This window comes from Trichechus manatus, unplaced genomic scaffold (assembly GCF_000243295.1).
Source record: "Trichechus manatus latirostris isolate Lorelei unplaced genomic scaffold, TriManLat1.0 scaffold00008, whole genome shotgun sequence".
Lineage (NCBI taxonomy): Eukaryota > Metazoa > Chordata > Mammalia > Sirenia > Trichechidae > Trichechus > Trichechus manatus.
The window spans coordinates 19,060,371-19,077,262 of NW_004443944.1; the positions used below are offsets into that span (position 1 = coordinate 19,060,371).

At 46.8% G+C, this 16,892-nt stretch overlaps 1 protein-coding gene across 3 annotated transcripts in view; it reads right to left on the reverse strand.

Moving 5' to 3' along the window:
• Nucleotides 1-14,139, reverse strand: part of PABPC1L (poly(A) binding protein cytoplasmic 1 like) — a 29,266-nt gene extending 15,127 nt beyond the window's left edge. For all 3 annotated transcript variants that reach the window (XM_023724501.1, XM_023724491.1, XM_004370313.2), the window contains exons 1-5: nt 13,947-14,139; nt 11,306-11,499; nt 4,322-4,437; nt 2,702-2,841; nt 2,438-2,532 (exon numbers count right to left, since the gene is read on the reverse strand). In XM_023724501.1, coding sequence (XP_023580269.1) covers nt 2,438-2,532; nt 2,702-2,841; nt 4,322-4,437; nt 11,306-11,499; nt 13,947-14,139 — 738 coding nt within the window. The remainder of the gene's footprint in view (nt 1-2,437; nt 2,533-2,701; nt 2,842-4,321; nt 4,438-11,305; nt 11,500-13,946) is intronic.
• Between the last annotated feature and the right edge of the window lie 2,753 nt (nt 14,140-16,892).

Sequence of the window (16,892 nt, forward strand, 5' to 3'; positions counted from 1 at the left end):
TTAAGATTTAGGTTCTAACCATAACTACACGCTGATGATTTGAACGAAGCAGCAAGCATAGTTCTTTCCAAACTGCCTGACGGCATAATTGACAGCCTTCAGGTCATGTTTGATTTCGCAGCACAAAAGATCCTTTTTGTTAAACTGTTAAGTTTTCATTAAGGATCCCTGGTGACGCAGTAGTTAAACGTTCGGCTGCTAACCAAAAGGTTGGTGGTTCAGATGCACCAGAAGCTCCACAGGAGAAATGACCTGGCAATCTGTTCCTGTAAAGATGACAGCACAGAAAACCCTATGGGGCAATTCTACTCTGTTCTATAGGGTCGCTATGAGTCAGAGTCAACTCGACAGCACACAATAACACAGGGTTTTAATTCATGTTTTTAGAAACATCTGTGCCTTAACCCTTGCTGATTTTTCTTTTCTTCAGTTAAGCGGCCTAACCCTGCCCAATCCTAATTTGTCAGTGGTTTTGACCGCATAAAATCCTGCATCTTCTGCAAAGCCTGTCACCTCTCCCTGCAATCAATTTTCACTGAACTGAATTTACATCGACTTGCCAAAATCAGCAAAAGGTAGATCCACATGCACACTAATTCAGTGGTTAGGATCAGACATTGGTGTAGTGAGGAGGAATATTTGCAGGGAAACTGATTTTTTCAAGTGATTAACACATTAGTAACTATTTTCATATGATGATTTTTTGCCTCCCTACCCACATACGCAAGCCTGCTGACTCAGGACTGCCTGCTCTACGTTAGTCCTAAAAGGTCATTACCGAAGTCTCTAAACCCTTGGAGTCTGTGGACCCCTACAGCTTTGCCCATCTCCTCCAGTTTGTCATTTTACAGCTGAGAAAACCAACGTCTGGAGAGAGGGTGGGACTTGTCCAAAGACACACAAGAAGTTATATTTCAAAGGAGCCATCTAGTTAAGAACAAAGCTTCGGAGTCAGAAAGACCTGGGTTCTAATCCCAGCTATCTCTTACTTGCTGCAACCTTGTGGAACCTCGATTTTCTTATCTATAATGTAGGGTCAATAATAACAGTAGAGCCCACATTGGTGGGAACAGTAATGAGAACGTACACAAGATACGCAGCATGCTGCCTGGCCCACGGTTAGTGCTCAAGGAGAAAGGGCTACAATCAAGATGGCAGCAGGATCCAGGTCTCCAGCCAAATCCACCATAGCTGAGACCCTCTGTGTCCAATGATCTTAATAGGATGGCAGCCATGGAAAGAGCCCTATGGTGGGCTGACATTCCAATCCCAGCTTTGTTGCTAACCGGGTGACCCTGAACCATTCACTTGTTCAGCAAATAATATACCTAGTGGCAGGCATGGTATGAGAGATTTAATGGTGAAACAAGACACAGCCCCTCCCCTCACTTGTACACATGGTGATCTGTGCTAATGATGGAGAGGGATAAACAAAGCACATCTCATCAGAAGTGTGTGAAGACAGGAAGGCACAGATTCCTGCAGAACGAAGAATATAAGCTGAGACCCAAAGCGTTGACATTAAATAGTTTAAAGCTATTCTGTTCAATAAGGAGCCCTGATGCTGCAACGGTTAAGCGCTCAGCTGCTAACTGAAAGGTTGGCAGTTCAAACCCACCAGCAGCTCTGCAGGAAAAAGACTTGGTGATCTGCTTCTGTAAAGATTACAGCCAAATCAATCCTATGGGCCAGTTTTACTCCGTCACATGGGGTCACCATGAGTCATAATCAACTCGATGGCACCCAAGAACACACTGTCCGATATGTTAGCCACTAGCTGTAGGCAGCTACTGAGCACTTGGAATGTGGCTAGTCCAAACTGAGATATGCTGTATCAGATTTCAAAAAATGAATACAGAAAAAAGAATGTACAATATCTCTATTTTTGTACTGACCATATGTTGAAGTGATAATATTTCAGAAATATTAGTAACATGAATTTCAGTTTTCTTTTTCACCTTTTTTAATGTGACTAACTGGAAAATTATAAATTATATATGTAACTCACATTTCTATTAAATTGTACTGGTCTAAAAAGCAGGAGAAGGGAAGTGTTTTGAGAAAACTGCATTTGCAAAGGCCTGGAAACAAGAAATAATATGGCACTTCCTCTCCCTGGCCTCAGTCCCGCCAAGGAAAGGGTTAATGGCTACCTCAAAGGCCCTCCTAGCTCCCATGTGGCAAGAGTTATGAAAAGAAGCCAACCTTAGGGGTAGGGTTAAGTAGCAACCAAAGGAGGATGAAGCCTGCTGGCTTGGCATCACAGGCAGGAAGGGCCCTGGCTGTGTGTGGGAGTCTTCCACTCCTCTGTGTCCAGGCTGGGGAGGGACTTTCTTCCCCTGCATGGGCAGCTGGAGCACCCTACTCCTGATCTCCATTCCTCCTAGTCCTGGATTGGTGCCTCCTCCCTGGAACAAGGTCACGGGGAGGCTCCTACCTTCTGGGCTTCCTCGTGCTTCTCAAAGTTGACAAAGCCAAAGCCCCGGGAGTGGCCGTTGCTGTCCTTCATCACCTTCACACTCAGCAGCTTCCCTGGGAAGATCAACCTGGCTCAAAGGAGAGTTGGGGAAGCCCTAGGAGGTCTCCCCACCTTCCCACAAGTCCTCAGGAAGCCACAGGGGGCTCTCTTCCCAGCCAGACCTGGGGGTGGAAGAAGAGATAATGATGCCCCCTCCTCCCAGGCCTCAGGGAGCATGCCTACCAAACGGGGAGAAGAGGTCCTGCAGGCCCTGCTCGTCCACATCCACTTGGAGGTTCTTCACATAGATGTTGGTGAACTCCATGGCCCGAGCCCTCAGCTCCGCCTCCCGGTCCCGTCGGGACTTGAAGTGGCCAACAAAGCTGTGAACAAACGACAAGGTGGGCAGCTGCCAGCCATCAGCTGCCATCTCCACCCCCTCTTCCAACCCCTGCCACCCTCGGCCCCTTCTCCAGGCCTCTATCTCCCTCATGAGGAAACTGGATAGAGGGGCAATCCTCCTTACAGGGAGCACATCCAAGGCCTAAGCACCTCCCTCCAACAGCCAGGATTCTATGCTGCAGAGCTTGCCCCCAGCATAAGGTCAAGGAGACTCCATTCTTGCGACAAATGCACACAGAACTCCTCCTGTACTCCAGGCAGCTGAGAGCAGGAGGCAGGTGCATGAACCTGGGAGTCAGGCAGTCGAGGGCTTGAATACTGGCTCTGCAGCTGACTAGCTGTGCAGCCCTGGGTAAGTCACTTAACCTCTTTGAGCCTCAGTTTTTATCCCTGCGAAACTGGAAATCAAATTCACATCCTGTGGATTGGTTTATTCATTGAATGTGTACTGGGCACACTAGGGAAGCAGGAGAGAGAAAACCACACAGGGTCCATGCCAGCGTTACTATGAGGGTAAGGGCAAGGGGGACCTGAAAACACTTAAATACAACATTAATTTTTTAAATTGTCTGTAATTTCCAAGTTCATGTAAACACACCTAGGATAGTATCATAGATTAAGACAAAAATCAAGCCTAAGAAATTTTCATGGTTATCTCCAGCACATTTAGCACAAAGTTGTAGCAGCCACCAAAAACTGAAGGAAACTGAGGCAAAGGTAAGCCTGGGCAAACTCCAGTTCACAAAGCTGGCGTCCTCCTGAAAGCTGGGAAAAAAGCCCACTGAGATTCAGGTTAGTGGACAGGAGCCTCCCCTGAGAAACCCTGGACAAAATGACTCTCGGAGCCTCTCCCAGCTCAAAGCCTCCTTCACTTGTAGCACTGGGCATGAGGCTGGGCATCACATGGGCAGAATCAAAGCTGGGAGCGTTCTGTTAAATATATTTTAGCACAAGAAAAAAAATAAAACTTAAAAAGTAAATAAAAACTGGGGGAGAACTGCCAAAGCAGATTCCCTTGAGCATTTGCGTCTCAATTTTCCCATCCGTGAAATGGGGATGATACCACAGTTAACTGTCTGAAGATGACAGGCGGAGCATAGGTCTGCTTTCTTCCCATCACAAAATCCCTTGAAATGACACAAAAGGTTTAAGAAAAACTTCACAGCCATGTCGAGATGGCTGGACAGCAGGTGAAATCACTGTGTCCCCTGATGACCTAGCCATCAGCCATTCCTTCTACTCGAGCCATCCTCCAAGGCATATCAGCCCCATTTTCCCGTGAGGAAAACGAGTCCCGGGGCGATTGAGTGACTTATTCAAGGCTACACTGCCCCGGGCACACCACCTGCTGCTCAGCGCCTGGTGCCTGTTAGAGAGTGGCAGGTGGCATCGGTCCCCACTCGGTGGTGCTATGATTCCGTCCCTTCTGCCTTGGGCCCTCTCCTGGGACCGACCACTCACACTTTGCGGTCATTCAGCAGCATCCCGTTCATGGTGCTGATGGCCTGCTGTGCAGCCTCATGGGTCTCAAAATGGACAAATCCGAAGCCCCGGGAGCCACGCTCGTCACACACCACCTGGGCCACAGGAGAAGGGCAGGGAGAGCATCTGACAGAGAGTTCAGGTAGAAAACAGTGGTAAAGGGAATAATGACAGGTATCCGAGCACTCACTATGTGCACATGAAAAACAATCCTATGTCACATGTATAACAACCCCAACTTACAGACGGGCAACCAAAGCTCAGACAGGTCAATTCACTTGCTTAAGATCACACAGTAAAAAGTGATAGAGCCCTCACATTGAGCACAGGTCTCGCCTAGACCACAGTCAGGTATATCTCTCAGGCGATGGGCAAAAGGATTAAATTCAGTTCCCACATTCTTGCATCCTTGTTTTTTCTAGCTGTTTAATGGCTTTAGTTCTCACATTTAGATCTCTGATCCATTTTCAATTAGTTTTTGTATATGGTGCGAGGTATGGATAGACTTCATGCTTTTGCATATGGAAATCCAGTTTTCCCAGCGCCGTTTATTAAAGAGACTCTACTGAAAGCAGCAACACAAACAGACATGTCTGTTCCCCAGTGTTGATTGCAGCACTATTCACAGTAGCCAAAATGTGGGAAACAACCTAAATGTCCATCAACAAACAAAAAATGTGGTATATACATACAACAGAATACGACTCAGTCATCGAGAGAAATGAAGTGTTGAGCCATAATACACCATGGACGAACCTTGAAAACCTTATGCTCAGTGAAATTAAGTCAATCATTAAAAGGAGAAACACTGTATGATCTCACTTGTATGAAACAAAAAGAAGAGGCAAAGGTACAGAGACCAAAGTTTATTAGTGGTTACCAGGCAAAGGAGGGAGGGCGAAAGGGAGAGCCATTGTTTCTGAAGCAGTGAATATTTGTTTATAGTGAAGGAACATCTGGCAATGGTTATGGGTGATGGTTGCACAATATGATTAATGTAATTGATATCACTAAATTGTACACCTAAAAATGTTGAATTGGCAAATGTTATCTTAAATATATTTTTACAACCATAAAAAAAAAAAAAACTCTTTTTCCCATGGAATGGACTTAGCATCTGTTATAGATTGAATTGTGTCCCCCCAAAATGTGTGTCAACTTGGCTAGGCCATGAGTCCCAGTATTGTGTGATTGTCCACCATTTTGTAATCCGATGTGATTTTCCTGTGTGTTGTAAATCCTACCTCTATGATGTTAATGAGGCAGGATTAGAGGCACTTACGTGAATGAGGCCGAACTCAATCTACAAGATTAGGCTGTATCTTGAGTCAATCTCTTTTGAGATATAAAAGAAAGACATGACCAGAGAGACAGGGGGACCTCATGCCACCAAGAAACAAGAGCCAGGAGAACAGTGCATCCTTTGGACCTGGGGTCCCTGCGCTGAGAAACTTCTAGACCAGGGAAGATTCACGACAAGGAACTTCCCCCAGAGCCAACAGAGAGAAAGCCTTCTCCTGGAGTGGATGCCCTGACTTTGGACTTGCAGCCTCCTAAACTGTTTGAGAGAATAAACTTCTCTTTGCTAAAGCCATTCACTTGCGGTATTTCTTTATAGCAGCACTAGATAACTAAGACAGCACCCCTGACAAAAATCAACTGACCATAGACATATAGGTTTATTTCTGGACTCTCTATTCTGGTGGTCTATATGTCTATCGTTATACCAGTACCAGGCTGTTTTGATTATTACAGCATTATAATATGTTTTGAAATCAGAAGTGTGAGTCCTCCTACTTTAGTCTTCTTTTTCACGATTACTTTGGCTATTCGGGGCCCCTGCATCCTTGTTTTTAACAGCTAATTAGAAACAACCTGAGTCTCCACCCAGAGAGGACTGGTTATATATCAGCACATTCATACTATTCTACTGTATGTGCATGGCTGAAGAGAATGTGATTACAGGGCTATGCGATTACACAGCTGGTGTGGAGTTATCTATCAGGTTACTGTTACATGGAAGAAAAAAATCAAGCCCAACTAGGCTAAAGTGGGAACTTTTGAAACAGGCACATGCAAAACTGTTAATAGCAATTATTTCTGGGGACAAGGACAAAAAAAAAAGAAAAATCAAAGGGATAGAGCCTTTTCTTTTTACTTTATTGCCTTTCACGTTGTTTAAACTTTACCACTTGATGTATTATTTCAACAAAAAATTTGTCTCAACTTTTCAAAAGATGTGCAAACATCCTACTCCCATTCTGCAACCCTCCTGACTCAAGTTAGAATTACAAGGACCTTCTAGTTCACGTAATTCATTCCCATCCCTCTTGCTGAACATGCACTAAGACCACTAACCCCAATCTCAGTGACTTTTCAATGTGTCAACGGCTCCCACCGGTGCCTGCAGCCACTGCCCTAGCTCACGTAAGTGGCATCTTCTGCCTAGAAGACCATACCAGTCTCCCAATCTAGCTTCCACGCTGACTCCTGGGCTCCCCTTTCCAAAATGTAATCTGACCACATCCCTTTAAGACTTAACCTCTAGTAGCTTGTACTATCTACAGAACTATATCAACTTGGCATTCGAGGCTCACCAACTGGCCAGACAAGACTTTCCCACACAACAAGTTTTACTTCCAAACCCTCACCATCACATGCCCCTTCACCTCTCCAGCCCCACATAGGGGCCCCACTTTCAACCCAAGCCCTAGCTGTTCTATTCAGACTTACTGCATGCTGGCTGAGTCCCCACTCTGGGTCAAGCACCCGCTAAGGGCATCACTTACTGATCTTGTCATATTTGCCATAATAACCCTTTCAGGCAATTCTAACTTCTAAGCCTCAGCTGCCTTATTGGTGAAAAAGTGGGAGTAATGATTTGTCCAAGGTCAGCCAACCACAGATAGTTATTTTTTAGATGCTTAACAGTGTTCCAGGTACCCTTTCAAGGGCTATACGTGGATTAACTCAGGTAATCGCTTCACAACAACCCTACAAAGTGGCTCTATCACTGCCCCTTTTAGAGGAAAGGTTGGAGGTTTGTGTCCACCCAAAAGCACCTCAGAAGGCCAGGCAATCTACTTCTGAAAAATCAGCCATTAAAAACCCTATGGAGCACAGCTCTACTCTGACACACATGGGGTCACCATGAGTTGAAATCTACCTGACAGCAAGTGGTAGGTTTTTTTTTTAAACTGGTGGCATGGAGATGTGAAACTAACCGAAGGTCACACAGCCGGTGGAAGAAGGATCTGAACTCAGGAAGTCTGGCCCCAAAGTCCACAGTCTGACCCATTATGTCATGCTGCCTCTCTGCTAAGTGGCTAGGATCTGTACTCGGGTGGCCTGACCCCTGGTCTGGTCCACTTCCCACTATGCTACAGAAACCTCTCTTGACCAGCCACATGGCTCTCTCCCTCCTGTGCCTCTGACTACCCTCATCATTATGCTTTTCCCTCAGGGCCCAATTTCTGGTTATTCCTAAAAGTCCTGCCACCTCCTATCTGCCCGAGAACACCTCAAGGGTAGGAACTGCAACAGGGCCTCATCAGACCTGCGAAGACTTGCCTGGGTAATGCGGGCTTTCTGTCCAACCCTCCATGGCCCAGAGGAAGCCTCAAGGCCTGGATGAGAGGAAAAGAAATACTGTTCCCTGTTAAACTGGCTTCAACTAAGCCAGCAATTAGAATCAAACATACCAAGGATCATGAGGATGGCACAGGACTGGGTAACATTTTGTTCTGTCATACATGACATACATACGTACATACTAGATGGCAAGTAACAAGCCAGCAAATGTGTTGGTTCCAATCCTGGCTCTACCACTCCCACTCCTCCACCCCTTCCGTGTAACTGTGGACAAGTCACTCCACCTCGCTGAGCCTCTTGGTCTTCAAATGTAACTCAGGGATCCTTCTATTTATATCTTAAGGGCCTGTTGTGAGGAATTCAATGTGGTCATGTATGCAGAAAACTGAGCACACAGGAAGTACTTGATAAATCTGCTATTTTTGTTAAGAACTTACCAATTAAGGAGTCTCTCTCTTCTTTGGTCCTCAAAGAGACGAGACAGCCCTTTATGTCTCTTTATCACGGAGAACCATTCACACGTTATTGTACCTCTCCAAGCCTCAGTCTCCTCCTCTGAGTCAGAGGGACAGTCCCTCATTCAAAGGGAGGCCGTGACAAATATTGTGTGATCCCACTTTTATAAGATTAAAAAAAACAAACAAACCAAACCTGTTATCGTCGAGTAGATTCCAACTCATAGCGCCCCTATAGGACAGAGTAGAACTGCCACACAGGGTTTCCAAGAAGCGCCTGGTAGATCTGAACTGCCGACCTTTCGGTTAGCAGCCATAGCTCTTAGCTACTACACCACCAGGGTTTCCACAGAAAGACAAGAATAGATATATAGAGACCAATGTTCATTGTGGTTACCTGGGAGAGGATTATGAGGGGAGAGGAATCACACTCTAGATCATAGATACTTACTATTTTTGGTGATGGGAAAAGTAGCATCGAATATGGGTGTAGTAAGCACAGCTTGACCAAAGTAAATGGTGTCACTAAGAAGCACTCAAAAGAAAAGGATGCTTATACTAAAGATTTTGACATATATCATCTGGCAACAACACCAACAATGACCAAAAAACAAGTGTATGGTTACATGAATATGTATAGGCATATAGGTATATGGGTAGGTACAGGTGTATACATTATGTGTGCATAGACAGAAGTTTCCATATGTACGTGTTAAGTACAGATACCTGTGTGCAGGCACATACATTCATAGAAGACACAATCATAGATACTCTTCAGACATAAATACCCTGCAAAATTGGCTTTCTAGGTTTGAAAGCTTAGGACCATAGTCTCATGGGACAACTCAGTCAACTGGCATAATATAGTTCACAAAGTCCATGTTCTACATTCTAGTGATATGAGTAACGCCTGGGGTCTGAAAGCTTGCGAGTAGCCACTTAAGATACAACTACTGGTTTCTATTTGTCAGGATCAAAAGAGTAAGAAGGAAACCGGAGGCTCAAGAAGAAACAAGTATACAGGGCTAACAGCCTACATGTGCCACAGCCTCTTCTACCCCGAGATCAGAAGAACTAGATGGTGCCCGGCTACCACTATCGACTGTTCTGACCAACCAAAATAGATTGTCCTAGGCAGAACAGGAGAAAAATGTCGAACAACATTCAAATACTTAAAAAAGACCTGACTTCCTGGATCAGTTGAGACCAGAGGACTCCCTGAGACTATTACCCTGAGATACTCCTTAAACCCTGAACCAAGATCACCTTTTAGCAAAATAAGAGTGGCACACAAAATAAAGGATATTATCCCTAACTACAGTACTCTACTAAAAAACCATCTACATGAGACTAACAGATCAACATTTACTCTAAAGCAAAAATGAGAAGATAAGGGGGCAGGGAAACTAGAGTACTGGAAATGGAATAAACAGGACACAATTAGACAATGTTGACACTGTGAAAAATATAACTTACGTCACTGAACAATTTGTATAGAAACTGTCAAATGGGAACCTAACTTACTATGTAAAATTTCACCAAAAATACAATAAAAATATTTTAAAAACAAAAAGAAAGAAATCTGGTCAACAGCTGAAAAAACAAAACAAAAACAAAAGGGAGGCTGTGAAGCCTAGCTGAGAACTCTAAGAATTATGCCTGGCACATAGTTGGTGCTCAAATAGGAGATCTGACACAGAGGTCACCATCAGTCCCCCAGGCCTCCCCAGAAGGGTGGGCACTCCAAGGGCTACAAGGGAACTGGCCATTCTCACAACATCTATGGGCAAAATATCCAGGTTTAAGCCCTCTGGTCAGGCACTGACGAACCTGCTATATGATCTGATTCCACCTTCCTCATACACAAAGTCAGAGAAATCACAGGAGCTTTCCTCAAATGATAACACATCCATTTGGCCAAAAAATATTTACTGAGCACCTCCTATGTGTCAGGTCCTATTCTAGGTATAGCAATACAATGATGAATAAGAACAAGCTCACTGCTTTCATGGAGCTTATGTTCTAGTACAAGAGAAATATTTAAAAAAAGGTATGGTTCATTGATTGCCTTGATGGCCCCAATTAATGGGCTCCTTATATCCATATCCTTTGCCCTGTAACTTTCTACTCCCCTCTCATTCTGAATTTGGGCTGGCCTTGTGACTTGTGTTGGCCAACAGAATGCAGAGGAAGTGAGGGTGTGCCAATTCCAAGCTTAGGCTTCAAGAGGCCTAGTGAGCTTCTACTCTCTGTCTTCTGGAACCCTGTCATTGCCATGAGAATAGTCTAGGCTAGTCTGCTGGAGGAGGAAAGACCACAGGGAGGAAAGCCAAATGTCCCAGCTGACAGCCAGCCAATCCCTAGAAGCACAGCCATCCAGCCAACCTTGGTGGATATATGAGAGAGCCCAGCCAAAACTAAAAGAACCACCCAGCTGAAGTTAGCCCCAATTGCCAAGTAAAGAATTATGAGCTAAATAAATGGCTGCTGAGTACAGCCACTAAGTTTTGGAGTGGTTTGTTACACAGTGAGAGCTAACTGATACACAGGTAACCTCTGACAGTGTTATGAATACTGAAAAAACAACTACTATCCAAGCGCTTGCTATACCTGAAGCTTTACAGAAAAGAACAAACAAACAAAAAAAAACAAAGCCATTGCCGTCGAATCCATTCTAACTCATAGCGACCTTACAGAACAGAGTAAAACTGCTCCATACAGTTTCTAAGGAGCGGCTGGTGGATTTGAACTGCTGACCTTTTAGTTCGCAGCCGAGTTCTTAACCACTGCAAAGGACAGTGTAAAACCACTGCAAAGGAAAGTGAGAACCACAAGAGAAAAATAAAGTGAGGTGTGGCTTGGCATCCCACTATTGTATGGGTATCTGGCAGAGGACCTTCCAAAGAGGTACACCCACCTTGCAAGAGAGGATGTTCCCAAAGGTAGAGAAGGTATCATATAAGGCCTTGTTGTCAATGGAGTCCTCCAGGTTCTTGATGAAGATGTTGCCCACACCCGACTTGCGAAGTCCTGGGTCTCGCTGGGACCACATGATGCGGATGGGCTGGCCTTTGATCACCTCAAAGTTCATTGTGTCCAGGGCCCGCTCCGCTGGGCAGGAGGAGGAGAGAAAGGAGCAAGTTAAGGGGATTTTCTTTCCTTGAGCCATCAAGGTGATCCTTCATGCTTAACTGGGAGTCAAGAAAAAGTCATTGTTTTGGTCTCACCTGAGGTAAGAGCCTGAAGGCTCAGGAAGGATCAGCAGAAAAAAAATTAATGTATATGGTGCTCCTCCCACCTCCCAGTTACGATCTCATTCAACTCCTCACTGTAGCCACATGGGCACGGATTCCTATCCCCATTTTACAGATGGGAAAACTGAGGCTCAGAGAGCCAAAAGGTCAGTGGCAAAACTAGGTCTGCTCTGCCCTCTAAAGCATACTGAGTAGATAGGAAGGGCTACATGACATGGGGTGGCAGCAGTGTGAGAAAATTAAAGCTCAGAGGTACTGAGCAGCAGAGCTGAGATTCGATCCTAAGTAGTGGCTTTGGGGACACGAACATTACTTCTCTTAGCCTATCTCCTTACCTGTAAAGTTGAGCCGATGACATTACCTACTTTACCACATCTGCCAAAGGGTATCCTACCTACCTCCAGGTTGCTGGACAGATTAAAAATGAAATAAGGTGTGCAAGGTGCTTTACACCTTGGCACAAGAGTAGGTGTTAGGTAAATGGTACCAGTTACCATCAAGTCCACACCAATTCACGGCAGCCCCACGCGTGTCAGAGTAGAACTGTGCTACACAGGGTTTCCAACGGCTGATTTTTTGGAAGTGGGTCACTAGGCATTTCTTCTGAGGAGCCTCTGGATAGACTCAAACCTCCAACCTTTGAGTTAGCAGCCAAGTGTGTGAACTGTTTGCACTACTCAGGGACTTCTTGGTAAACCGTTGCTCTGTGCCACTGAGTCCACTCTGACTCATAGTAACTCAGTGTGACAGAGTAGAACTGTCCCATAGAATTTCATAGGCTGTAATCTTTATGGGAGCAGATCACCACTTATTTTCTCCCACCGAGCCACTGGGTAGGTTCGAACTGCTGACCTTTAGGTTAGCAGCCGAGCACTTAACCATTGTGCCTCCAGGTAGTGTGTCTGAAACCAGCAGCTTATGCCCATTCTTCCGCCACTGCTACAGCCTGTCCCCTCTCCCACTGCCCTGTAAGCACAGGAAATATGCTGTTCCCTGCTCCAGGGACTCCAGTCGTTTTGGAGGCAGGCAACGGGGCTGTGGGGAACCCAGTGGAGCCAGCTTCAGGGAGTCTGAGTTCTCTGCCTAGTCCTGCGATAAACCATAGGGGCAAAATCCCTCCTCCTTGCTGGAGCTTAGTTTCCCCATCTATGAAATGGAGCAAAAAGGTCAGGTCCTGCTTCACTCACAGGGCTCTGAAGGAGGGAGGAGGGAGAGGTGCGGGAAAACACAGCCAAGGGGAATGCTCCCTGCAATCCAATCCAGTCACCTGCTGGGAAACAGGCTCTGCAGAACAACCCCTCCCCTCAGCAAGCACCCAACTCAGGGGAACCTCCTCATCCACCCAGGAGACATGGAGTTAGGGCGCCCTCTCTTGGACTTGGCTTGGACAAGCCTTTTTTGGTTATGTTTCTGAAATCTTTAGTCGTCTGTGCATTACAGCTACTGTTATTTTTCTGAGGTTAACATTTATTGACAGCTTACCAAATGATATAGGAGATACTTTACAGACACCAGTTCTCCATTCTTCCCATGTCATTGGGGAGTAAGTCATAGCCCCTTTTTACAGATGAAGAAACTAAGGTGCCCAGAGTAAAGTCTGTCTCAAGATCACACCCTAGCGGTACAGCTCGAACCCAAACGGGTGCTCTTAATCTTTATCCTCCCACTCTCAACAGAAGTGTAGACAAGCCCATGCGATAAACTGTAATCTCTTCTATCAGCTCTGAGAAACGCGTTTTGGAGCCCGGACACAGAGGAGGCTGTTCGAGGCTCCGGAGGTGGAGGCACCAGGTGCAGCTCTCAGGTCACCCTGCCCCTAAAGGCCCCAGGCCCAGCTCTCCTGGCGTCCCCACTCGCCAGCTGTGTCGTCTTGGGCCTTTTCCTCACCAGATGCTTTGCATCTCTTACCCTCATAACCACTCTACGAGGCAGTTACGACGCCCCCATTTCTCAGAGAAGCAACTAAGGCTGAGTGGGCGAGTAACCCGTCCAAACTCACACAGCTGCTGGGTCTCTATCCCAGGCCTGCCTGACTCCGACGCTCTCGTTTGTTTTCCGTCGGCCTGTCTCTCATTTGTAAAATGGGGCAATACCAACAAAACACACAGTAGGAGCCCACTAATTGCTACTTCCTGTCTCAGGAGCAGGGCCCCTTCCAACGCCCGGTATCTCGACCTAGTTTCCTTAGCTGCAAAATGGAAGCTGCAGGAGAAGCTAGAGATGCAAGTGGCCGAGGCAGGCAGGAAGCCAGCCGCGAATGCCGTCTGTCTGTCGGTCGGTCGGTCCCCTCTCCCCCGGGCTCACCGTCGGCGGGCTGCTGGAAGTTGATGTAGGCGTAGCGTAGCGAGCGGCGGGTGGCCACGTCGCGGCACACGCGGATGGACAGGATGGGCCCGGCGGGCAAGAACTTCTCATAGAGCATGGCCTCGGTCACGTCGGCGTGCAGGTCGCCCACGTAGAGCGAGGCCAGCGGGTACCCCGGGCCGCTGGCGTTCATGGCGGACGGCGCAGTGGGGCGAGGAGGCGCCGGGTCACCGAGCGAACCCCGCGCTCCGGGGACCGCCCCCTGCCCGACGGCGCCCGTGTCGGCTCACGCCTGCGGAAGCCTGGGAAGCGGGGAGCGCAGGGCGGCGCGGGGGGCTCTTCCTCGCGAGGGCTGGCCCGCCCCTTCTTTAAGGCCCCCGGGCCTGCAGGCCAATCACGGGCGCACCCGCCCCGGAACTCCTTCCTTTCCCCTTTACCGCACCTGGGACCCCTCTGCGTTCTAGAAGCCTCAGGTGGGGGTTTCTCCGACCCTGCCGGGGGAGGCGGGGAAAACCCTCAGCCTGGCCGAGTAGGTCTGGGGGGGACCTGGGTGGGCTCCGAGACCCTCTCAGAGAGCGCAGAAAGGGCGGGGGACTGGGGCGGCAGGAGACTGAGGTTATAGTCCTTGAATACGTCATTACCTTTCTGGGCCCGTTTCTTTTTCTGTAAAACACGGACGATTCACTCTTCGCAAGGACTAAACGAGACAGTCGTTTTTGTGCATGTCTTAAGTACAACACCCACTGCCCTCGAGTCAGTTCTGCCTTATAGCGACCATACAGGACAGAGTAGAACTGCCCCGTAAGGTTTCCAAGGCTGTAATCTTTCTGGAAGCAGACTACCACATCTTTCTCCCTCAGAGAAGCTGGTTGGTGGGAACCGCTGACCTTTTGATTAACAGCGGAGCACTTTAATCACTGTGCCACCAGGGCTCAGGTAGAAACCCGACATGGGTACCCTTCCAAAGCTTGTGTTAAAGATAATTTTATCCTGCCCCTGAAAGGCGTCTTTTAATTGTGGAGAGCCCAGATCCGGTTCCACCTTTCTGTACCAACGTGGAAAAAGTTTTATGACTTGGGGCTGTAAGGGGAGAAGTCTCTATGTGAGGAGCATTCAAGAGCACTCCTTCCTCAGCACTGGTTCTTACATTGCTGAGACCTTCCTGGGATATTCCCTGTCTCTTTCTCTTGGCTAAGCCATTCATTCCACTTGGGGACCCAAAAAGGTTCACCAGTTACTTCTGAACCAGCCTGTATGGGAACAGTAGGAGCCCAACAGGAGAGCAAGACCGAGGTAGTGGCCCCAGGGCTGAGCAGCAAGACTCCCCTGCCAGCTGAGAAACTTGCCACCTCAAACTATCTGTAGTGTAGGGCCATTTTTAAACATTCTAATCCATTGTGGACCAATACTTCACCTTGCCTGTCATGGGGAACTCTCCTGGCTCCCAGCTGCAGCACAACAGGTAGGCTCCCACTGGGTGTGATCTTACCATACAGCTGGGCAGCTTCCCAGCCAGGAGGAAGAGCTAGCTGGTCAGGCTGCCCAGCCTCACAGCAGCAAGGAAGCATCAATCAGTTCTGATCCTGGGCTAAAAAACAGCAGCTATCTTGTTTTTTCTCTCCTTATGGGAGTGGATGTCTTTAGGAGAGGGCAAATCCCATGAAGAAACAGAGCTGCAAGCTAATCATAAGCAGCGTTATGACAGACTGGTATAACCTTGGAGATGACTAAGCCTTGAGGCTGTGCAGCCATCTTCACTGCTTGGTTACATCTCACGGGAGAGCCTGAGGTAGGGCTCTTGAATGCTATGCAAAATAACTGACCACACCAAATCTTAGAAGCCACAAAAGAGGACTTAACAGCAGGAGGGTTTGTAGGGGAAGGTGAAGCACCATCAGGTGGAAAGAGGTTCTGTGTTAACTGACGGTAATTTTGTCCTCTTTACAACACCTTGACTTGGTTCTAAAGGGTGGAATAAAGCTGATGCCTACTTTTAAAGAAAGGGCAGAGCCAAAAATAAGTGTGATCAGAATAGCTAGCTAGTTCTCGTAGTGACAGACGGAGTGACACACCGACTCACAGGCAACTAACTGATAAAATTTTTTATTTCACTTTTGAATTTTTACACTTTTCCTGATTATTCCATGTAAGGTGAAACTAGAACTGTTTAAAGACATACACAAATCTAGTACATCAATAACCAGGGATTTTTATTTTTTGCTATACTATTTTCACAACCACGGGTGTGCTTGCTAGGCAATATAACCATCACAGAAGCAAACGTTAGGCAGAATACTGGTAAGGAGAAACAAAGCAAGAAAGAGCTACCAGATATACAGACAGGCTCGGTTCCACATTCACTACTGCATTTATCAAGCGCCAAGTATTAACTGCACGTTTTTGTTCAGCTAGGAAGGAGAGGGGGGAATTTTTTTGTCGCTGTTTTTTTTTTTTTTCTTTTGTTTGGTTTGTTTTAAATCAGTGCATGAATTTTTCTTTTCTCGTTTCAGCAGATGGACAAACAGATGGACTCTACAGGTACATGGAATGTTAAGGGTAGAGGGGTGACACTGTTAGACAGATAGGCCTGGCTATTCTTGATTCTCTCCACTGCAGTGTCCATGCAACTCCCCTGCATTATAGGGTCTTGTTTAAACACGTCTGGGAACTTAGCTGGATGACTACACTTGGGAGATCCAGTGACAAGTACTAACAAGCATTATCAGGGCTGGCTGCATTATAGGAAGAAATCATGGGATGTTTGAAAATACTTTTTTGATTTAGATCTTGGTATGACTGAAGAGCAACAACCGTGCTGAGAACTGGAGGAAGACAGAGCTAGGGTGCCGGCAGCTCTTCTCAACTCTATGAAGCAAGGCCTGCTCACCAGGGTACTCACCAACTTCTCTTACTCCCTCCAGACCCCCTTCCCTGCCCATATAGTAT